General features: G+C 30.2%; 1 protein-coding gene across 2 annotated transcripts in view; it reads left to right on the top strand.

Moving 5' to 3' along the window:
- Positions 1-24487, top strand: part of LOC118185518 (uncharacterized) — a 65108-nt gene that overhangs the window by 1446 nt on the left and 39175 nt on the right. For both annotated transcript variants that reach the window (XM_085814480.1, XM_085814479.1), the window contains exons 2-10: positions 7084-7131; positions 8381-8506; positions 9387-9608; positions 9695-9804; positions 10007-10108; positions 12861-13022; positions 17224-17307; positions 17536-17639; positions 22192-22296. In XM_085814480.1, coding sequence (XP_085670606.1) covers positions 7084-7131; positions 8381-8506; positions 9387-9608; positions 9695-9804; positions 10007-10108; positions 12861-13022; positions 17224-17307; positions 17536-17639; positions 22192-22296 — 1063 coding nt within the window. The remainder of the gene's footprint in view (positions 1-7083; positions 7132-8380; positions 8507-9386; positions 9609-9694; positions 9805-10006; positions 10109-12860; positions 13023-17223; positions 17308-17535; positions 17640-22191; positions 22297-24487) is intronic.

Genomic DNA, 24487 nt, shown 5'->3' with positions numbered 1-24487 from the left:
TAGTTAATTGATGATCAGGGCATTGTCATCACAATGAAAACCTTCTTTTATGTCATCTTCAGTTATTACAATTCTCTACATTTCTTCACAGATTCAATTAATTTCAAACTTTTTTTTTTTTTTTTTTTTTTTTTTTTTTTTTTTTTTTTTTGCAATATCTGAAAAACTTTACATTAGCAGCTAACATCATAAAGTTCACTATACATTAAGTATCAAAGTATCTATACACATTTGGCTATATATCATAAGATTGGTTACTAAAGATGTATTATTCCACTAAATTTTCTCTTGATTTTACAGCACACTGGCGAAGTTAATCTTGAAGTACATTAGTTTAGTTGTTTACTAATTCTTATGTATATTTTCTGCACATGACTCTTATCTGAGTCCTAAGTAAATAAATTCCAACATCTACCTAAATTCTAAAAATTTTGCTGCCCGATGTAGTCGCATGAGCTCTGACACCGGTCCTGGCCTTATCTGAATAACAAATCAGTTATTCGTAATTCAAACAGGACTAAATGTAATCTTCTGGCTGATAAGTATCATTTGCAAAATCTGTTTTTTGCCTGTGGAAAGAAATTTCTCTTAAATTTCTGCTCATTTGCGGTAATTAAGTCAACTGGATGCAATCACACCGCTCACCCAAAGGCAAGGTCAAAGGTTAAATTTATCAATTCAACTGAGAGAATATAGAAAAGGCAAAGTTAAGGGCTAAATTCATCAGTTCTAATGAGAATGCACTAAGGAAGTAAAGTACTGCGGTTTTAAATAATTTCTGAGTAAGCTATTCGTACAAATTGAAATAATTCTTGCATTTAAACTTGTATTCAAAATTATGATTTAGCTTTAAGTTGATGTAGATAATTACTGAGAGATTTTTGTAGCAAAGTTTACGTGAGATAAGATCACTTGGGGTCACGTTATAAGAACCGGCAAATCAGGATGTTGAACCATGAAAGCATAGTAAATTCTTAAATTAATGTCTTTTTACAAATTTACTGTCTTTATTTATTGGCTTTTTACACAATTTTAAACAATATTAAAATGTTTATGCCTTTGAAATAAAAAATTCTTAGAACTAACATTTGTTAAAATTTTTTATATGTGTACTGTATGTTGTTGCCAATAAAGTCTGCTGGGCGAGATTTGCACCGGCGAAACGGAAAAATACCAATGATTGCAATGCGGTGATGAAAGCAAAAAATAATAACTAATGATTCACCAGGTTACTGTCTAGGATTGATTCATTGAGAGAAGCATTAATTATTCAGCAAGTGTAAATTCAGCGATATTTCATTGTAGAATGTTTCATTTCGAATTGTATAGCAAACAAAAAAGTGGCTATGGTCCGATTATTGATCATGCAGATTTATGCTAATAAATGATTGTTTCTTCTTATATGGACGTATTTTATTTAGCACTCAAGTTAAATGTAGAATCATGTTTGTCAAAATTTTATTGTAAAAAAATATCAAATGCATATACTTAAAGCTTACAAAAAAAATTAAGGGGGAAAAAAAAGAGTAGTCTGAAGGTCCAGATTTTTTATAATTTTGAATATTGGACTTCCAGTTTTCAGTCTTTGTCCTGCATTCAGAATTTTTTTTTTTTTTTTTTTTTTTTTTTTTTTTTTTTTTTTAATGAAGTGAACATTTTCGAAAGTTATTGATATTATGAGCTGTTATAATGCACTATGAATATAAAAGATGCTTTTTTCGGCCTTAGATAAATGTTTGAGAAATCTTTCTAAAGGAAACTGTCTTGTATCCATGTTATCCATGGAACACAAAATCATCCATACAACTAATCCATTTGTCCAGATTTGAACCCAGGTCAAATTACCTGTACTTGGTGACTTTACCCTTCAACCACTTCTATGTTTGGCAAGAAACAGGAAGTGGTGCATTTCAGCCTGGGCAAAGAACACATGGTTACTTACTGCTATGCATAGTTCAATTTTATGCTTTAAGGCCATTCGCCGTAATTAAGTCAACTGGATGCAATCACACCGCTCACCCAAAGGCAAGGTCAAAGGTTAAATTTATCAATTCAACTGAGAGAATATAGAAAAAGCAAAGTTAAGGGCTAGTTCATGCATTGTATACAATTCACAGTTTATCCAATGTATATGTAACGAAGCAATTTAAGATAAACAACATATGGAAACATACATTAATTTATTTTAAATAGGCACTTTAGGGTTTCAACAGTTCATCAGTTAATAATGTTTCAAATATGTTGTCATGGCTAATGTGATGTCTGAATGTAAACTCTGCATCATAGCTTTAAGTAAATGTCTCTCAGTTTCAGCAAATTTTGGACGGGTGCAACAATTCCAATATGTAATTAAATTGCCATCCTCGATCATTAGCTTGCATCAGAAGCAAAGTTATAGAGATATTAAGTTTTTCAGAGCTGGGAAACATAAGGAATCACTTATGCGTTTGGCAACATCAAATCACAGATGTAATTGCTAACTAAATATGTTACCATTTATACCAGGAGAACTGCTCAACCAGCATAGTGGTTAGTGACTGACTGCCGTACCAGAGGGCCTGGGTATTTGTAAATGGATAGTGTCTGTGCAGCACAGGGGCGCTTTAAAATATACTACGAGCTGAAAGGTCCTCTCAAGAAATTGGTGAAAGGGAAGAGGGGTGGGAGATTGTACGATTGTCTAAGGATTGTACGAACCCTGTAAGAAGTTACAGGGTTCGTACAATCCTTAGATTTTTTGGAATCGATTTTTGGTCCTTAATTTTGGCCAAAATCAGCAGAAGGTCCTTAATTTTAATCATCTGAAATTTCTGTCTGTTTTTACGACTGTCATTTTGAGTGTGAATTAGCATTTTGAGGAATATTTTTGGCGATTCACTGCCGTATATATGATTATCTTTTGAATGAGTTCACGAGTTATAATTTGTTTCTATTTCTTAATATAAATGATAGGATAATCGAATTTCTAAGCAAGAAGTGAAACATAAGCCTTTCGAAATACATTTTTTCTAGTAAAGAGCTCTTAAATAACTTTTCGCTTTTGGGGATGTCAATTCTTTTATTAAACGGTTCTAAATTTGGCGACTTTTCAACATTTTGGCGATTTTAAGATTAGTTTCTATAGAAACTTTTTTATTCCAAGATCTGAGAATTTTTTGACGATTTTTTTAAAAACATCGTAACATTAATAAATTTCATTAAAATAATGGTAATATATTGAAATTATATTTAAAAAATAACATTGAAATAAGACAATTTTTTATTTTTCGCTGTAATGTTATAGTGTTTCATTTTGGCAACTTGTTATACAATATTTTAAATCTGAAAAATAAACAAGGTATAATGCTATAAAGCACAATTTACGAAACAGCTCTTAGTAAAAGCAAAATTAGCTATGTAATTAATTAAAAAATGTCTTGTTTTTAATTTTTTCATAGTAAGAGTTTTTCCCAATTAATTGTTTCAGAATATTCAAAATTCTCAGAATGTGCATCAGTTTTCTCTATAAAATTAATTTTATACCTTTTTCCCTCCTATTTTTTCTCAAAATATTTCTGGCTTTTTGCTGTTACAGAATTGGTAGGGATAATTTTTTTTTCGGATTTTAGACATTGCAGCTTGGAAAGTTTAGAAGGATTTGAAGGCGAGATTTATAGACCTACGATTCTAGAAGATTCGAGAAATATATGACAAAATGAAAAATGTCTCCATGATATCAACACATAATGGATGTATTTTACAGAAGGTTTGCAATGAATTTCTTAATTTTTGGAGAACATCTGGAAGAACAATGAAAACTTAATATTTAAATGTTTTAGTTCTGATACTAGAATCTTAACATATTTATCTTCTCTTTATTTTCTCTACTTTTCACTAGACAGAAGCATGGAAAATATCAAAAATGCTTCTGATTTTATCACATGGGCAGGCATTATAGAAAGGGATTTTTTTATTAATAAAGAAATTGAAAACTTACAATTTAAAAGATTCATCTAATATTTCTTAATGCATCATACATATAGCTAGCACTAGGCATTTTCCCACCTGATGCAATCTCTGTGGATCCTAAATTCTGTTGCCTAGTGCCTTTCTAATTTCTGCTTCCAATGCCTGCTATAAATCCTAAACGTTTTGCCATTTCTAGATTTTGTTGTTCGATGTGTCACTAAATTCTAGAAATTCTGCCACATCAGCTCTAACCGACTTTTACTATATATATTTCATATTGCTTCTGAATGTTCATATTACTAAAGAAAATTAGCTGCTTTTTCTGTACATTCTAAATGCAATTAGTGTTTTTTAGAATAACAGAAATCCTTAGTTAAATACAAAAATTTTAAAAGGAAAAGGAAGCATGTTGAAGAAAGAAACTGAATACATGAAGGAAATTATTCTTCAAAGATATGTGCAGTTATTATTATGTAAATTACCTAATTGTTTATGATTTCAACCTTTACTATAATTACCCATTTCTGTTTCCTCACATGATAGAGTTATTGAGCCAAATTAAATTAAAATTAAATTGTATAATCTTTGACCACTAGTCAACATTATTAGTTTGAACTTGACTTTTCTAATTTAATTACGTCACCATGAGATGTGATTTTGTTAGCATCAGAACGTGCCTTTATGTTGTAAGTTCTTTTTAAATAAGAGGCTTATTTAAACCTTTTTTTAATATTATTGTAGTTAATTTCAGACACAGTGATAATATGCTTCACACCTGTCGGGAGTTTTGGACTATTTAACTTTTACCAGATCAATTAAACCCGCATAGGTACATTGTGGAGAGGTTGACAAGTTAGGAGATAAAGACGCAGAAACTAGCGACAGCATTGATTTGCATATTGAGACAAATCTCTAATTGTTAGAAAAGATGCTTTAAAGAGAAGGAAATCGATATAAACTAGCCAAAATGTTTGGGAAGGCTTCAAATTAAAATGACGGATAAATATTTTGTTGACTGTTGTTGTTACAAAACATAAATGTTCTGTAGCTTTTAATATGTAATTATCTTAATATTGTTTAAGAATCTGTGTATACATATACTTTAAATTGTGAAATTTTATTAGATTTTGATTTAAATAGGGCTTTTTTAACAAATATTGTTAAAAAATAAAATTTAATAGTGATCATGTAAATCCATAATGGTTATCAAACTACCTAATTTAATTATTTATATCTAACTGCTCAGCCTTAAAAGTTATCCTTACATATTAAAGCGAGTTATTGCCTTTCATTAATACTCACTGTGGTCACAAGATAAATTATAAAAATGTAAAAATTCAAGTAAAACATATTCTATGCATCTACTTAGACTTAAAATAATACAAGACAACTTATCACCTCTGGTGCTTTAATGGCTTATTGGAACCTTAAAGTTTATTAACTGGGTTACAACCCCTGGAACTGTACACGAAGCTACGACACTTAACTGCATCAAACAGAACCTGATTAACTTTCAACACTTGCCAACCTTGCCTACATCAGGCCTTTCAGGTTAGTTCTAATCAGCAAGTTTCTCTCTAGACAAGCAGCAGCGGTGACAACATTCAGTCTTTTGGTTATGAATCATGCTGATTATGATCTTACTTCTCATTTTAGCCTATGCAGTTTGACATAAAATCTACCTGCTATTTACTAAACCTCTAGACTGACCAAGTATGTGACAAAATGAGAGATAACAAAAATCGACATAAAGCTAACGTTTAGTAAAACGTAAATGTCACTTATCTTCTTTCAAATATGACCAACAATTATAAGTGTAAAATATTTAATGCTACTTGATAAATTACATAAAGTTTATTTTATTCTCAAACTTATTAACAATTATGTTAATTAATTCATGTTTAGCAATAATGCGTACTACTTAGGGATCTATTTTATTTTTAGGATGATGTTGCAAAAGGGAAATTCAGGCATAGATAATATCTTCAATAGAATTTATTCAGTTCCCATTTGCTCATAGGTCCTTAATTTTTTTCATTAACAGTCCTTAAAAGTACTTAATTTCTGTGTGCAGAAATATGTACGAACCCTGTCTTAGGGTGCTTTCTCTCAAAATTGGGGACAGAACGGAGCTAAAATTGGACTGTCACCTATGTGATGCTCAGGACTCTTGTCAAAGACATTTGACTCCACAATGCTGGTGCTGACCATTGTCAGACACTTGTAGCAACAATATCATACATGGAAAATTCAATATCTTGTTTTTCTCCATTTAAAGTGCAACTAGGGAAAAACACAAGGCCAATAGCCAAATCCGAGTAATGAAAAATTATCATCCATCTCACTTTAGTTTGGGCTGTCTTGTAAGGAGACTTAGGTGTATTGAAGCTAAAAGAACATGATAAATCAACTATACCCATGTCGGGATATGAACTTTAGATTTACTTATTTTTAGCTGGATATGCCACTATTTAAAGCATGAGAACTCATACAGGAAATGCAGCAAATCCTAATAAGGCAAAAATTCCTTATTACTTGCATTGGGTAAAAAGGGTTCCATTCAATTTATACCTCCTTTTCTGATATAAGTTACATTGGGTGTTATATTTTGCATTCGCACATTAAATGTAGCACATAGGAGGAATCTCTTCTAATGGGCTCTACAAAACTGTGTTTTGGGGAAATTTTGTACTTTTCATGAAATTATCTTAAATCTGTTGATCTTTTGTATACCTAAAGCAACAAAACTCTCATGTAAATTTCTATGATGATATTTTCGAGTTTTTTTTCAATCGTTCCTGGAATTGGGGTGGGGGTTACAATTTCTGATTTTATTTTCCTTCTCTACCTTTTTAAACATTATCCTTTGGCAGAAGTCATTTTGTATTATAAATTTATATATTTTCACATATTATTTATTTTTATTTATTTTTTTTTTTTAATCTGAGTAATGTACTATTTTATTCAGTGCTTTTTTTTCTCAGAATTATTCGTTTAACGTGTACAAAATATATGTGATATAAATTATGTTAGATATTAAAATTGTAAAACTTGTACATGAAGTGTATATACAAAATATATATAATTTTCAACAGGGAATTTTTTCATCCTTATTTTTATTTATTTTTTTTAAAGGACAAAATGCGTGAAAATAGGAGTACAAAAGCTTACAGACATAAGAAGGTAATTGGAATTTTTAAGTTAATATGCTCCCATTATGCATGCATTGTATTTATTTATTATTTGTCTGCTTGCCTACAGCATTCTATATATAAATTTATACTTTCATTATTACGAAAAGGCAAGGTGATTTTATTATGTAAGAAATTGTAAAAGAAGAGGTAATGACAAGGACAAAACCTGTTGATATCTAGTGATTGTGTTTATCATAGTCTTTTTACTTTTTCAAATTTAATCCTAAATAGGTAATTAATTTATTTTTTGAATCCCCTTCCAAAAATTCCCCAAGAATTTTTTAAAAAATGCTTTTGTTTATATAGTCAAAAGTCGTTAATTCGGACACCCATAATCCGGACCTCAAAGCTTCAAACTTTGTGCGCGTGCGCAAAATACGTTTACGAGTGCGCGTTTAATGTATAACGGACGGTGTAAGCTAAGCTAAAATTATTTAATTATCTATTTCAGTTAATGTTGCAGATTGCGTTGTTCCTTAATCTTCGAGTTGGGTCCGGCTTATTATTTTTTGCAGACTGTTAAAGCAATTTATTAAAAGTAAGCTTGAACTTTCGATTATGTCAAATAGAATTTCTGATATATATTTATTAATATGTAAATGATCTACAAAGCGAAAGTATGTTTCGAAGTTCATTAAACAAAAAGTGGAATTGCTACAAAAAATGGATAAAGGCATATCCTCTGTTTATTTAAACTTTAACGTTTGTTTATCTTTAACGCCGCGGCGCCGCGCAATGACTTGGAAGTTGATCTGTCAGCACTATCCTTATCTTCAGGGCAGATGTTTTTATTTTATTTGGCTTATAATTCCTTATTAAATGTAGTATTTCATCTCGATGTACTCCATCTTTGATGTGATTTAAATCAAATTCCTCGTCATTATAATTCGCTTCCGATAGCGAAGAAAGTGACAGAGGTTATTGAAAACGAAAAGATTGACAAATTAGTCGGTATTCTCGACACAGCAATTATAGGACTTGAACAGTGGAACTTTGTAACTAAACAAGAAATAATGTCTGTTTAAAGAATTAAAGAGAATGTATTATCACATAAAAAATGAAACAACTTAAACAACAAGTTTTTGGTTTTGAGGTCCGGATTATAGATCATTCCGGATTATGGGTGTCCGAATTAACGACTTTTGACTGTATTCTGAAACTTTCAAAGGGGCTTCATTTATTTTTTTTTTTAGTCTGAAAATTGTATTTATATACAATTATTGTATTTATTTTTATAGGCTTCTAATCCATAAAGGTATGGGAAAACCTGATATAGCCACCATTACTGCTTTTGAATGTAGAAGTATTTTAGATTCTATTCAAAACGAATATGAACAGCGGCAAAAAGAAGACAGCATTTTGAGGTTTGTTATGTTTGTTCTTTTTACATATTTATGATATATGTTTCCAAAACTCGTATACAAAAGCTTACATTTTTTATGCTCAGACTAATATCTGTATATCTAAAGTGTAGAAATTATGTGCTGATTGTAAGATGCCTTAGAGTTATATGCAAATAATTAGAGTTGCAACATTCATGCAAATTTAGTATATGAGCTGAGAATTGGAGTAATGTACAACATTGATAACAGAAACAAAAGAAACATTTTGCGTTGAAACACTATAAAATGGCTGTATCACTTTTCAAATTGTCACCACCAAATATTATTGCCCTATATTATATTTAAAGAAATTAAATAATAAATATCTTCTCGCGTTGGGATAAAACAACAGTGCCTAGAGCCATCAAATTTTGAATAATGTAATCCTCCTGCAAATATGGGCATCTGGAAGCCCAAATTTGAAATTTGTTTTATTATCGATTTCATATTTTGTAAAACTTTAACGAATTTTCGATTAACAGACTCAAGGATTTCAAAGTGAGCAATGGCAACGTTGTACAGAAAAAAACATTTTTATCTCCAGCGCATGAGACCGTGTATCGGAAATTCTAAAGATATGCTCATTTTAAAATTATTTTGCGATATTTCTCGTGAACTGAATTGCATGGTTTAAGTGCGAAGAATACAATATTTAATCAATAAAGGTAACATACAGAATGTCTCTTTGGGTGTAATTTAAAATCTGAAAGCTTTCAGTTCCCCCTCCCCCCAGATTTTGTGTGCAAAAAGTAAACTGCAACAAAAAACTGCAAACTTCCTTTGTATTGTATAACTGACAAAAAAAATTTCTTTGAAAAAATTTAATTTTTTTTAATAAATATTCTTTTGTTTTCATATTTAGCAAATTACAAGAGGATCTAGCTGATCTTATAGCACAGCGAAACATCTTAGCAAAACGAAAAGAATTTAATGAGAAGTACTGTGTTCTGTGTTGCTCAGCATTCAATTTGCTGTTCAAAAGGAAAGTATTTTGCCAAGACTGTAATTTTTGGATTTGTCGGTCATGTTCACTCTGGGATAATTCTTCTAAGCACTGGTTGTGCAAAGTTTGCGAAAAACAAAAGTAATTTTATATTGATACATTTTCTGCATTCATTGAACTTTTATATAATGTTTATTATTTATTAATATATTTTATAAATAATTCAGACTTCTAGATGCTGAATCTCGTGCATGGATATGTAATCGTGTAAAGGCTAGTTTTGGTAACTTTGGAGCTGCCAAAGCTTTGCACAGTTTTTGCCGCTCAAGAAGGATTTGTAAGTATTTTACACGACCATAGTATGCTACAATTATTTCCATTAATTTTGTTAAAAAATGATATCTGTCTTTTTATTTGGATTTTTTTATTGTAATTGATGAAAAAAAAATTTTTATGATATCTTTCTTTTCAATGAACATTTTTCTCAGTTTAAATTTTTAAACAGGAAATAACTGTATTATTAATTGTTTAATTGATAGCTGATAGTGAAAATGATTCTGGATATGGAACAGCTGGTGATTTTATACCATTAATGAAATTACTAAGCTCTCATTCATTGAACAAAGAACTAAAAATGTCTGGTAAGTTTTATTTTGCTTCTGATGTGTATTTCTTTTTAAGTCTCAGTAAGTCTGTCATGTTATTTACTAAAATTAAATTGTATATAACACATAAGTTTTAAAGTTATGATGTATAACATAAAATTTTAAAATATAATTTCTTTTTAGGTACTTGAACTGTTTTATTTACTCGGTTTGTCATTCTTAAATATTTCTATGGATTTTCAGTAGTAACCCATTTCTGTTAGATTTTGAAAGAATAATAAAATTAAAAAAATTGGTATTTTTTCATTACAGCTGTACTGCTTTGTGCTTTACTTATTTTATTTTTTGTTTGTTTTTTCACATTTCCTCTGTTCCAGAGTTGCCAGTTTGGTTTAGCTCTATCTTGGTGAAAAATTGCTGATACAACTATGTACCTTTTCATCTGATTAGTTTTTATTTCTTATTTTTATTGGAATGAATTTTATGATTTGGTGTTAGTCAAGAGATCCACAGGTGGCTGTTTTATTTCTTCAAAAAGATATTCTTCAGACAAAAACATTATGTTTGTACAACCAACCTCATGAAATTAAATTGGGACTCAAAGCTGAAATGGTTTTGCAGCCTTCATTCTTGATAAGATCCAATTTAGTTTTACAAATTTAAGCTTACTTCCATTGAATCCATACAATAGTTGATTAGAGTAATTGCATGAGAGAGGTATGTACAAATTTTTTATCTCATCCTACTGTTGAAAATGGATGTTATGAAGTTGCACAAACAGATGAAATTTTTTTCATAAAAAGGAAAATAATAATTTTTGCTGCATTCTTTCCTCATTGTTGCTCCCAGTCATTCTATTTCATCTAATAATGAGCCAAATGTCAAACCAATGTGGCACTGAAAATGCATGAATGTAAAAGAAGCATGATTTAATTTTTGGGGGAGTCTTTTCATTTAAAAATTTTGCACTCCTTGTTCTGAAACTCATTTATTGGAAGTTATAAGCCATAATTAGCAATAAATTTTATTTTATCAGCTATTTATGGTATACATTATTTCCACTATGATTATTAGTTTCTAAAATTTTGTCATTTGAGTTTTAATTATTAGATGCCAGTATTAAAACGTTTTTGCTTACTGGTTTGCTATATTCATTTTTTGTATTGCAACAGTAATTTTTGTTATAAAGTAATTTGGTATTGTACTTTGCATAATGTTTAGCTATGATATTATTTTAATTAACGTAGTCTGTGTATTAGATGTTATTTTGAATTTATTAAGAACTAATGTCAGTGGCTATGTAGATTGTAACTTCAACAAACTCCCGATGTGGCTCTTGTAGGGAATGCTGCTCTAGACAGTTACAGGATCCAAATAACACCTGATCAATCTATATAAGCTGCCTAGTTGTCTGGACCTGCCCTGTCCTGTTTACCTGTATTCATTTGTTTTATTGTATTTCTTTGGAGACATGTTTTTTGATTAAATTTGATGGGCATTTTTTCCTTCCTAGTTGAATTTAAACTACATGTTTGACTAAGCAGTTTTGCTTAGCTTTTTTGGTTCGAAATGCACCATATGTGTCTTTTTTAGCCTTATAGGAATTGGAATAAATAAACAATTAGCTGTTTCATTTTTCAGAATTATTTATGAATTTGTTTAAATTTTTAGGTGTATTAAAACAGTGTAGAAATATGGCTTTTCTATTACTTTATTTTCTGGCAAAAAACTTTTGAAGAGTTCCTATAAGATGTGTAGTGCAGTATTTTTAGTTTTTATTTTATTTATTTTTGTTTACGCTTTTTTATACTTTAATATATCATGCTTCTTTTTTTTTTTTAATTCTGATATCTAGGGGGGGAGATGTATATATATAAACAGGTAGAAGTGGCCAAGCCCCACCCTATTTTTGTAAGAACAACTCTGAGGGTCCCCTGCCACCAACCATTTGGAAGACCTTTTGGCTTGCTATGTGTTTTAAGTGGCCCCTTGCTGTACAGACACTGTATGCTCACAAACATCCATTCTTTCCCATGGGATTCAAACGTGGGGCCGTTGGTACAGCAGTCAGCATGACTAACCACTGTACTGTGTAATTTAAATGTTATTCACATGGAGTTTCATAAAGTAACTGGGCAGTAGTGGGGAATTTTCATTTCTTTATTCTTGAGAAGCATATTCATAGCTTGAGTAACACAGTGCAGTGGGTGTAATTTGTGTACCTGTTTTTGATCTTATTTGTGCCTGCATCATTATAACAACGGATTTCATTGAAGTAAAGAAAGTGCAGTAGTAGAGAAGAAAAGCTTGGCAGGCTTGAAAGAATGCAGTGTGTTCAAGATGAAAGCTTAATTTAGAATAATTTACTTTTGTTAAATCATTCTGTTAAGCTATATCCCACTTTCTTAACATTAGGTTTCAGTTCCCAAATTTGAAATCACTATTGGCTGAAGTGTTATGCAATTGCATGCGCCATTAGCATTATGTCAGAATCACATAACAACAATTAATTCTGAATTTTTTAAAGCAATTTATTATGAGCAATTATTGTTTTCAGGACAGAAAGGGAAAATAACAAAATTACAAGAGAGTAAAGGGATTATTGCAAATTAAAGTTAGATTTAATTTATATATTTTTATCTTCTATTTTTTTTTTATCTTGTACATACACGCACATGTATAATATGTATGTGCGTCTGTAGGCTTTTAAAAGCTCTATGTACTGTTTTTCACTTGGGGGAGGGTAATGTTTTGATGATGAAAAAACTAATGCTTTGATATTTTTTAGAAATATCTCATGATGAAGATTGTGAAGATGATGATGATGATGTTGGTGATGAAGAAGAATTAGCTGAAATTCATCATAGCATTGAAACTATTCTGGAAGGCCTTCTTGGAGGAACGTTAGATGATGCTTCTGTTGATTATCTGTACCCAAACTCATGTTTATGTATGTTTGCTTTATTAATTAATGCTGTCTATACATGTCTTTTACTTTTTATTATTACTCTTTTTTTTTTTTTTACTTTTATAGCAACTGTAAGTATAATTAGCCTTTTACATTTTCTGAATGCTAATTCTGTTTAGTAATTTTAATGGAGTCAAATCTAATTGTGAGGTCATTCCTAGGATCTTGTGAAAAGAAACCCTGTAAGCAAGATGACCTAATTTACGAAGAAACTTTTTGAACAGTATAATTATAAAGATATCTAAAACTATGAAAAGAGCAAATATTTTAAAATAAATACAGTACAAACTCCGAAATCCAGACATCCATTATCCGGAATGATCTATAATCCGGACAGAAGGAAAACTTCTGCGCAACAGGAGTGGCTCCATTCAAACGTAGAAGGAAACAGCTGTGCATGCGCGAAATATCTCTCGCCAAAGCTCGAAGCAGGTATCGAAGTTTGAAAGTCGCATTCAAGAGTTCATTAAAGGAATATCGTTTTAAATTTCTTTAAACTTTAAAGGAAAAGAAAATATTTTTTGTGCAAGTAAATTAATTAATGGATTAGTTATTTTGAGCACAAAAATGTACGAAGATCCGAGTTTAAATTACTGTGAAAAGTCAAAGAAGAAACGTTTTGTCATGGAACGTTTCTTTTCAACGCGTGTTCCTCAATTTCCTGTACACATCGCGTAGGGGTTAAATCTCACGGGCAGGTTCCGCCGCTAAATTTGTGCCACGATTTTGCTATATCACACGTCTTTCTGTGATTCAAAATTTCGAAAGTAACGATAAAAACTTCCTCCAAAGTTAACTTACTATATGAAAACCACAATCTAAATCTTAAACTCCGCTGACAGCCACATTTTTTACTAGCAACCATTTGACTGCAAACCCACACAAGTCTATAAGAAACACCATTCTTCGTCCGAGTTCTCATATCAGTTCTGCATTTCGGACACGCCAAACTCCGTTTTAAAAGTCCTGACTCCCACAGAAATTCCAAATATGCACTTCTATCTGCATAAACACACCCGTGAACAAAAAACTCGTTAATGCAAATTTTTACTCCGCTGTCCAGCGGTGTAATAGCAAACTGTTTCACATTATGTCTATGGAACCTTTCCTTCTTTACATAGACATTCTTTGTCAAAACCAGCGAGAACGTTTTTCTCCTAGGTTTGCATACGCATTTGATCCCCCCTTCCGAGCATAACAGAACATCTGGAGAGTACCAATCCTTAATTTCACTTTGAAACTAAATAAAATACCTTGTTATTGGAGAAACGAACATTTTAGCATAAATTTGTACAATCATATCAAACCGAAACACTCCACATGGATACATCGTTGATCTGATGCCAACCTGGCGAATCATTATTTATTATACTTGCCTTTCATCATCGCATGTTTATCAACATGACAACTTGAGTAATGACTCGTGTAGCGATGCCTAAACAATTTTTTTATATTTTTTTTAGTAAAAATTTTTTTAGTAATTGAATAATAAAGGAGTATGGTAACTTTTATGTTGACATTCTGCTTGGCGATGGTTACAGATTTGTTAAATAAATGCGCTAAAAAATGCTGACAAAAAATTTGCCAAAAATTTTTTTACATATGCTAAAAATAGATTTTTTTTATGATACTCATTGACCCAAAGATTACATTTAGGGGTATTTGAATTAAGAATAACTGATTTGTTATTCACGTAAACCCAGAACTAGCGGCAGGGCTCTATGGCCGCACAGAGTCGCAGAATTTACGACCCAGAGGTAAGATAATAAGGCTTAAGTATATGTGGGAAGTTATTTATTCAGAACTCTAATAAGCCTTAAGCATGTACAATAAATAGACATAAGTATAATAAATAACTAATACAATTCAGGCTTAATTGTCTCAGTGCACGATAGAAGCAAAATAAAATTTAGTGGAACATCTTGTCGTTAGTCGCCAAACTCATGATGCATAGCCGAATTAGTGAAGGATAGCTAAATTTGTTGATAGCCGCTAATTTTAAAGGTTTTCGGATGTAGCAAAGATCATAAATCACGATTTCATATCTTTAATTTTATAATTTTTACCTGCCATCTTACTAAATTTAAACTGATGATCTAATATCCAGAAAAATCCCAAATCCGGGATCGCCGAAATCCCGATGAGTCCAGATTTCGGACTTTGTACTGTATTGATATTCAATATATGAATCATTCATCATGTTATAAATTATTTATATATTTCTATTATATTCAGCATGACACAAAAATTTTAGTTAAACAAAAAAAATTTAAGTTCACTGTTTGAAGAAATCAGTAATATGTGTGTTTGGTTTTATGTCTGTTTTGAAAATTGAATAGCTGTATACAACTTTTAAGAGTTTTGATATGCCTTTTAGTAGCATCTGATGTCTTCATTAAAAATAAGTGCAGTGGTTAAAATGCGTAATGTGCCACTTTTAGGTACTTCATTAAGATTATCATCTTCACTCTTAATTACTCATTACACACATTACAGGTCTCTATTCTGTAAAAAATCTCTATGAGCATTCAGTACATATAAATTTGTTCATAGAATTATGCCATTAAACTAATCAAAATACCAATATCTAATTATGCACATTATAATATATGCAAAATATCACAATATTGCTTCTGAGCATACTGAGCCAGTTTATAAATGAGAATATTGCCATCTTTTGCAAAATCACCTTCTGATATTTCTTTTAACCCATTCATTTTAACCATTGACGAACAGTTCAATCATTAAACCGCTCACTCAGGATGGCATGCTAACGGGGTGCATGGGCAGTTTGCGCAGCTAAACCTAACTTTTGGAAAAAATTTGCATAAATTTAATTTGTCATCTAACTACAGTTTTTGGTACATTATGAGAGGAGCACTCAAGTAGTTAAAAATAATCAGTTTTAGAGTAATGTAATTTTTAACTTACCTCAGATAATTATATATTTCAAAAACATCCAATCATGGGTTTTATTGAATCCAGTAAATTAATAAAAATTAAAAAATATTATCTTTCATAAAAAACCTACATGCATAATTTTTGACTTGCCTCAAATAAATATGTCCGTATTAGAAAAGCTATAACTATCACTTTCCACTTCTGCAAAAATATTGTCTCTGTCATAGGTGTGAAAAAAAGACCCATTTATCATGCACATATACTCTTCTATTAAACACCATTTTTGGTTTGCCATTTAGGTGTAAAAATACTTCCCTAAATCATATAAAATACTTGTCTTAACACTAGGGGGAAATAAAAAAGCAATAAATAAAACCTCTAAAAGGATAAGACATCTAACCAGCCATATCTGCCCCAAAAAAAATATTCGGAATCATTGATAACTGGTGCATTTGCATATATCACTTGACACAGTTAAAGAGCCAGTACATGGCTCAGCATGAATCTCACTTTCATTCCAAAACAAAATACCAAAAATAAAAAAAAACATTGCATAGGAATGAAGGTAAACATGCTTCACTTTCGTAAATTTCACCGCAACAGATATACAGCTACATCTAGTGGCAAAAAAAAAAAAAGTACTATTTAAATGTCTAAAAAGTCATATGTAGTACGCTTGGCCACAGAGTAAATTAAAACATGATTCATATATGATACACCTGGGCATGAGATAATGTTTGCTGGTGATGCACGTATGACAGGCCATTGTTGAGCCGGTTAAAAGTATGCTTTGCCACTCTGTCATCATACTTATTGCTAAAATGGCAATGATTTAAAAACAAGAAATTTGCTAGAAAATATTGAAACTCTTAACAGAAGTACATTGGGCTTGTATATTGAAGTAATTCTGTCAGCAATAACAATATTTCAAATCATATTATAATATTATAAACATTAGCATTGTAATAGTGTACATCTGTTTGAGACTTTACGATCAGCATGATAATTTATCCAGGTAAACATTTAAGAAGATTTGACTGTGATTTTATTCATGATTTTCATGACTTTTATTGGTGACATTTTCATTTAAAACTGTTGGTAAATTGTGTGTTTGTCTTCAAATTCTATTTTACTGTTCCCATAGCATTTGGAACTGAAAGTTATCGATAGTAGAAATCAGAATATGCAAAAAAGAAGAATCTTTTTTTTTTTTTTCATTTTGTTATTTGTGTAAACAAAATTTTAATATTTTTATCTTGTTTATTCTATTATTACTTTGCAGATATAAATTTATTTTCTGCATATCATGTCAGACTTGTTGAAGTAATCCAAAACCTATCAAAAGCATTGCAAAAGGCATTACACAGTAAGTAAGAAATTTGATATATTGGCTACATCTATTGTAATTTTTTTTTTTTTTTAAATTTTGAATTTCGGATATTTAAAAAAACAATGCTCCTTTTCCTTTTTGCTTTATGTTTTAATTTATGTTATTATGTCCTTTAATTTGGTGCTGCATGTTAAATGTTGTGTGCTGTGACATGAAGCTTTCTGCATGCAATTTTTAGTTTATGCATTTTAACATTTTGTGTAGATTTACCTTCTGAAAATGGTATTACACCTACAACTGCTCATGCTGCATTAAAAAATGTTATTGCTGCTCTTGTTGAGGAGTGTCAAGATTTACCTCCATTACAGGTCTCTATTCTTTTCTTATTATAATAATACTAATTTTTTTTTTCTTTATGTAACCATATACAGTGGTATCTTGATATAAACCCACTGTAAAGTGAAAATTTTTGCGTGGTATATATTTGTTTGAATTACGACGAGTTCAGTAAGCTATGACTACCCTACCCTTGTGTAAGTTGTCCATGAATATTAGTACTCCTGTTGTTACTATTCAGTAAACCACCAGCACTGTTGTTACTATTCAGCACTGATGAAGAAAATGGTTAGGATTATTACCCCAAAGAGCGTTGCCCAGAAGGGCTATTAATTTCGTTTTGGCATTTTGCATTGAATCACTATAAGCAGCATATCGGATTGTTGCCACCAAACATTATTGCCCTGTATTATATTTAAAGAAATTAAATAATGAAGAATCTGCATAAATATATGTTTCTTTCATTGTGATAAAACATGACAGCAAATTTTGAATAATGTAATCCTCCACCCGAATATGGGCATATGGAAGGCCAAATTTGGAATTTGTAAGTTATTTTGCAATATTGCTGTTAAAGTGAATTTTATGGTTTAAGTGTGAAGAAATTTATTAACAGTGAGTTTTAAAAAAGTTAATAAGAAGAGTCTAGTGATGAAGAAAATGTTTAGGATCACCATGTATCTTCAGGTCTTGGCTATTGTATAATATATGTGAAGAATAATAGTGTGTACAATTGTAAAAAAGAAAGACACTATAAACCTTTTGACATTCCAGTTACGCGCTACAGTGAGCGCAGATGAACACAGCTTGCATTACAAATTTACGATTGATAAATATTGCACATATTTGAGAAGAGAAAATTGCTTAATCTTGCAACCCCTGAAGAGTTAAATCAGCTAATGTTAAAAATGGGTGAAATTGATTATCAAAGATCAAAGTATATTGAGAAATTGATTTTGATATTGATAGCAGAAAAAGAATTAAACATGGTATTCCATTAATGTACAATAAATATTGCATGAATTGCATTGTTTTGTAATCTTAAACAGAGCTATAATAATAACAATAGGATTTTTGCATAAGAATGGAAAATAAACTATTTCCCCTCTATTTCTGACTGGAAAAGTTTGTTTGATATAAGGCAAAGGATCTGTAATGCAATAATGACATCTATCAAAGTACCACTGTATATTTATATATTTATGATTTGATGTTTTTTGCATGTATGTGTTCTTAACTTTGAGCTTAGGTTTGAAGTTTTTATGATTAATTCAAAATATCTATGTTCTAATTTGTTATTTAAAATGTCCCCCCCCCCTTTTTTTTTTAACTTCTGTATAAAGAAAGTTTTTTTTTTTTTAAATATATAAAATTTGCTTTGCATGTGTTTTATTTTTTAATGCAACATTATCAGAAGTAGAAATGTAGATAAATATGTGTTACATAGATATGTATTTAGATATATTAAAAGCTTTCTTAAATTTTATGAATAATAAAATGGAAGGAAAAAATTAGCTCTCTCTATATATATAATAATGACTGTTGTTTTTATTATGTTTTATATATATCATTTTAAAAAAATGTCTGAAATTTCATAGTTGGGAAAATTATTTTATGCTTTTTAACCAATTAGAAAACATATCTGGCAGTGTTAGCTTACATGTGAATATAATGGCAGTTTTGTACTAGAAGTATAATTACCATTTAATTTCTTCAATAAAAAGGACACTTCTGCGACAGTTTTATTTAGAATTAACCAAATGTTAAGGGCTAAATGGAACTCTTAAATTATTTAGTTGTTTATTTTAATTATATACAGTAATTTATAAGCAGCAAAATTGCTGAGCTTTGAGTAAATTTCTCAAAAATTTTACATTGGGTTTTGAAGATAGCCCAAATGACATGGTACATCAATTTATACATTGCAGTATTAACATATAACCATATTTTACAAATGGCTTAACAATACTGTGATGTTTAACTTATATAAAAATTTGATAGAAAGAGAAAATTGCAGAGTTGTAGAGAGTAAAACTTAGCGATTTAAAATACAAATTTTAAATATTAAATGAGGATTATAGATGCAAAAAGATTTTAAAAAATATTTTTTAAAAAACCATTTTATAATTTTATATTCTGATCTTCCTGTGTGCACAGCACTTTGTTTTTGCTTAAAAATATCAGAGAACTGCACCCGGCATCATATTCAACTTCAGCATTATTAATAGGCTATCTATCAAACATATCTCATTATTCCTCCCTGTAGCGATTTTGTGATAAAAGTACTGTACTCATGCAGAAATTTTACTGTAATTTCTTCCACTGGCACATTCCACAACCAAATACTTTAAACCTGAATCTCAGGTAAAAATGAGGGTGAGGAAGAATGTCAGAATTTGTCAATAAAAAACCTTTGGAACTTGCAACAAAAAGAACTCTTAAGAAAGCGGGAACATTGCTTAACTGAAAGTTTGTTATGAGTGTGGTTGCCTAAAAATTGTTTATGCACATGGTTGCCAGAGTTTGACACATTCTGGTAATTTGGAGATTTCTGCTAAGGAGGTTGTGATAATACGTAAGTACCAGTTCAGTAGTAGGCTTCAACCATAGCTTTCAAAGAAAGTTTTACCGAGTTTCAAACATGAAGGATAATTGGGATCATATTCTATTTTATTGAAGTTGTTGACTGCAAACTAACTTTCAACAAGGAGGTTTGCAAATTATCAATTTTAAGGATATTAAAATTTACAACAAAAGAAGAGATTTTTATTTATCTACTATATAACTCATCCATTGGTACTGCAGTATCTTCAAAAGAGTAATACTCACTACCATACATACTCAACTCTTTAGAATCAAAATTATTTGTAGCAATGTCAAATATTTACAAGAAGAAATCACTAACTTAGTCAAAATTTTCTTCGAGAATAAAACACCTCTATTCAAAATTTCTATATCCTTAAAGAAAGCTGGTATTATCTACTTTTTTTTAATTTCTCATCTAAAGTGAAATGATAATTATTACTTAGATCTTAATAGAAGGTAATAGTTGGATAACTATGTATAAGAAATTTAATGTAAATACATACAAAGATCTTGTTTCTTTCCCTTTTAATTATTATTTCTACTATCTTTCTACAATTTTGTAAATTTAATCTTGCTTTACTAAAAAAATGGGGCTTCTAGTTTCAAAGACATATTGCACCCCTATTAGATGAAGACGTTTATCTTTTATAATCAATATTTTTCCTTTTTAAGATTATTATTATCAGATGGAAGATTATTATTTTTAAGATTATTATTATCATCTGGAATAACCATCATATTCCTTTTTAAGATTTAAGTTCTGTTTTCACATTTTAAGATTTTATAGAGGACAGCATCTTTTAGAAGTTTCTTACTGCAACATTTTGGAGTTGACGATCACTCTCCTCATCAGTAGTAATTTTTACAGACCGCATACAATGTTTGGCACCCCACACAGAATAGGACTCTGCATACTGGTGCACTATGATTAGAGCCCAGCATGGGACTCAATGATAATCCATTCTTCCTGTAGTAAGATGGGTACTTATGTATTATCGCAACCAGGTTGGCGCGATTTGTAAGTTTGAGTAAAAAAGTATGAATAGAAAGAAAATGTACATTTATTAATTACAGATAATTTTTAATACAGTTTTTTATATTATTTTGTTTTAAAATATAAAATAGCAATTAAACCCTTCCAGTTTCGAATTTGAAAAGTTGCAGAATTATTTTTTCGGCGGAAATCTTTTGGCTATTGCTTTTAGCACTGATTAAAAACCGTCTTCGCCATTAACAGCTTGAGCTTGGTACCATATAAATTCGATAAGGTATGAGTCAAGATGATGACGGGCTGTTCCTCTGTGTTTTTTGTTGCGCCATTTGGCTGAGCCCCACATGCGCTCTACATGTTGTGTGTGAACGCCTGTGTTGGGATCCACAAAGTTATATTTGTGATTAACAGTTACATGCAGAAATCCAGCATTTTCAAACTCACTTGTATTGTATTCTTTCCAGCAATCCGAATAGATGATGCTTCCTTCCTTGATATTTTCGCAAATTTTTTCCATGAGGGTAACGGCGCTTCTGTTAGGTACAGTAACCAAAAAAGTCTCTTTCTTTTCTCGGCAAATTCTGCCAAAAACCCATTGCTGTGGTAGTATACACCCAGTGTTATTTTTTATTTTTACAAATAAACTTTCGTCTATTTTCACACACGTAGGGTTGCCGTAAGTAGGGGCGCCAAATTTGGCGATTTATGCGAATTTTGGCCTGGTTGCGTTAATACGTAAGTATCGTAAGATGTTTAAATTGTAGAATAATCATAATAAATTTATAGAGTTTTTCTGGAATATGAGAAAGATAGTGGCTGTTTGGCATTCTAATTGAAAATTCTTTTCCTTTTTTAAGATTTAATTTTGTTTCATATTTATTGCCTATATTATCTATTTATATGCAGTTTAGTTACTAATATTGGAATTAGATTGCAGATTTGGTAATCAACAGTCTATAAAGTTTGCTTTATGCAATACTGTTACAATGTTAAATTTCACATTTTAGGTTTCTGAGCAAGGGGAGTGTGAATCCAATATAATTTCAAATGTTGATTTTGCTGAAATATTTTCTTCATATGACAGCTTGGTTGCTGCTGCTGTTATAAATAAGGTAAATACTCAAAATTGAATTTTTTATTAAAAATCAGTTTTTGATAGAAAATTTGAAGTTTGATTAGCAGATTAGGTGAAGTGAAATATATACTATTTAAGTAAATTGTTCTTACAGTAATTAAATCTTTTTAACATTAAGATTGTGTGTTTTTCAGGCCATCAGTTTCATATTTGATAATGCATGTAAAATTCATATAAATAAAAATCTTCCATTTACCTGAGACTAAAATTTTAAATCAATAATTAGTTTCATTTGGAATGATATCAAATAAAAATAAATTTTCACATTGAAAAATCTACGCTGCTGTTTCTAATGGCTTGAATTTTTTTTTTCTATGAATTCATAGCAATATTTCTCACTTCAATGTAAATTTCAGTCAATAGTTTGTCAGTAGAATGAATTATTGCTGCTATTGTTAGTTTTATCATCATCTGATAATTACAAGATGAATGACACTGCGGATAAATTGATAATAAAAATTTATTTGAGTTCAGTCTAAATCTGTAAAAGTTTTCTGTTGTATATAAAAGTATGTTCTGTTGCCACACACACACATTAAAGGGGATGAAGATAATAATGTAGGGAAATTGAAATGTTTACTTCCTGGTTATAAAATTTAGTTTATAGGCAGAAATGCCTTTTATATATATATATATATACATATACACAGTGCAAAGTCTGAAATCCAGACGTCTGGACACCAGCCAAAAATATGAATAAATTAAAATAAAATAATATAAAAATATTTTCTCCTTCTCCCTTACAAAAATCTAGGAATGGAGAATATAATACTCAACAAAAGAAAGTAAGTGTGCTGTAAGTGGAATTTTTCTCTCGACTAACTGACATTCTAGCATATCGCATTCAAACACCTGCTGGCTGGGGAAGTGACATTGTGGCTAGGATCACATTTTCGGCCATTGAGTGGTTGTGGGATATTAGTATTTTTCTATATTAAAGTAAGCTCCAGTGTTGCCATTTCTACCTGTCGTCTTACTAGATGTAATCTGATGATCAGAAATATTCGGAATCGCCTAAGTCCAAATCTTGGGCTTTGCACTATATGACAGTGTCACAATTTTTTTTATTTTAAAACGAATTATCCTCATATCATTTCTTTGCAAATACTGCTGAAAATTAATCAATTACAGACAGATGGAAAGAAATTTAGAACCAAATTCACAAAGACATGACAGATACGAAATTAATAACAATAAAATCCAAATAAATGAATTTATTGAGATAGCTATTTATTTAATGTTAAGATTTGCCTCTGTGGTCTTACTTTTCCTGCAAGTTTCGCTTCTTTAGATTTTCATGTTACATTATACAGAAAAATATAACAATTTCATGTGTAATTGCCCTAAAATCATCTATCTGTGTACAAAATTCTTAACAATATTTTGTCAGTTGCCTTGTCACCCAAAATGTTAATCAAATTTTTGAACTCATGTTTTGCATCTTTGATAATAAGTGCTGTGTTTAAGGTTTAAAAAAACAAATTGAAGTTTTCTGATTTTTCTCAAACCTGCATTAATTACAGATTTTCAAAATAATTTATTGAACTTGCATTAATATTTTTATTTGAGCAAGATTCAGCTTTAAATGCATTCTGACTTCTAACTTTTTTTTTTAAATTCCTTTTCTAGTTGCGCTAATTTTAATTTCTGAAATTAAACTTTTTTTTAGTTGTTATGGCTAATTCCCTAGCTTTTTTCTTGTTCTCTTAATTTTCTCTTATTAACTATTGAGTTTAATAGTAATAATGGTTATGAGTTCTGGTATTCTTTAAAAGTTTTATTGTTCTCAATTTTACATTTTAATGAAACCGCTGTTAAAACCAGCTGTTGATGTATCTTCAATTTCACCGAAAAGTACTACCAGATCTTCCTTTTTGGAATTTTTAAACATTTTGTTTTTCTTTTCATGTATATATACTCTTAAGTAAAATAAAATCAAAAAAGCTCTTGCCTGCTTTTCCATGAAGTCCCTATGCCTCTCTAGTCAGCTCTAGTTAGTTTTGGTTGTAGAAATAAGAGCATGTTGTAGCATTACCACTACTGGCAAATCATATTCTGATTTGAACAAATCAAAAGTCTTCTTTTCTCTAGACATTAAAAACTTTATTTCATGACATTAAATCTAGCACAGATGGCTTACATGGAGTAACAAATATTATATGAAATAA

The sequence above is a fragment of the Stegodyphus dumicola genome, chromosome 4 (assembly GCF_044657685.1).
Source record: "Stegodyphus dumicola isolate Sdum_Otavi_A_Nest chromosome 4, ASM4465768v1".
NCBI classification, from domain to species: Eukaryota; Metazoa; Arthropoda; class Arachnida; order Araneae; family Eresidae; genus Stegodyphus; species Stegodyphus dumicola.
This window is presented reverse-complemented; position numbering and strand designations above follow the sequence as displayed.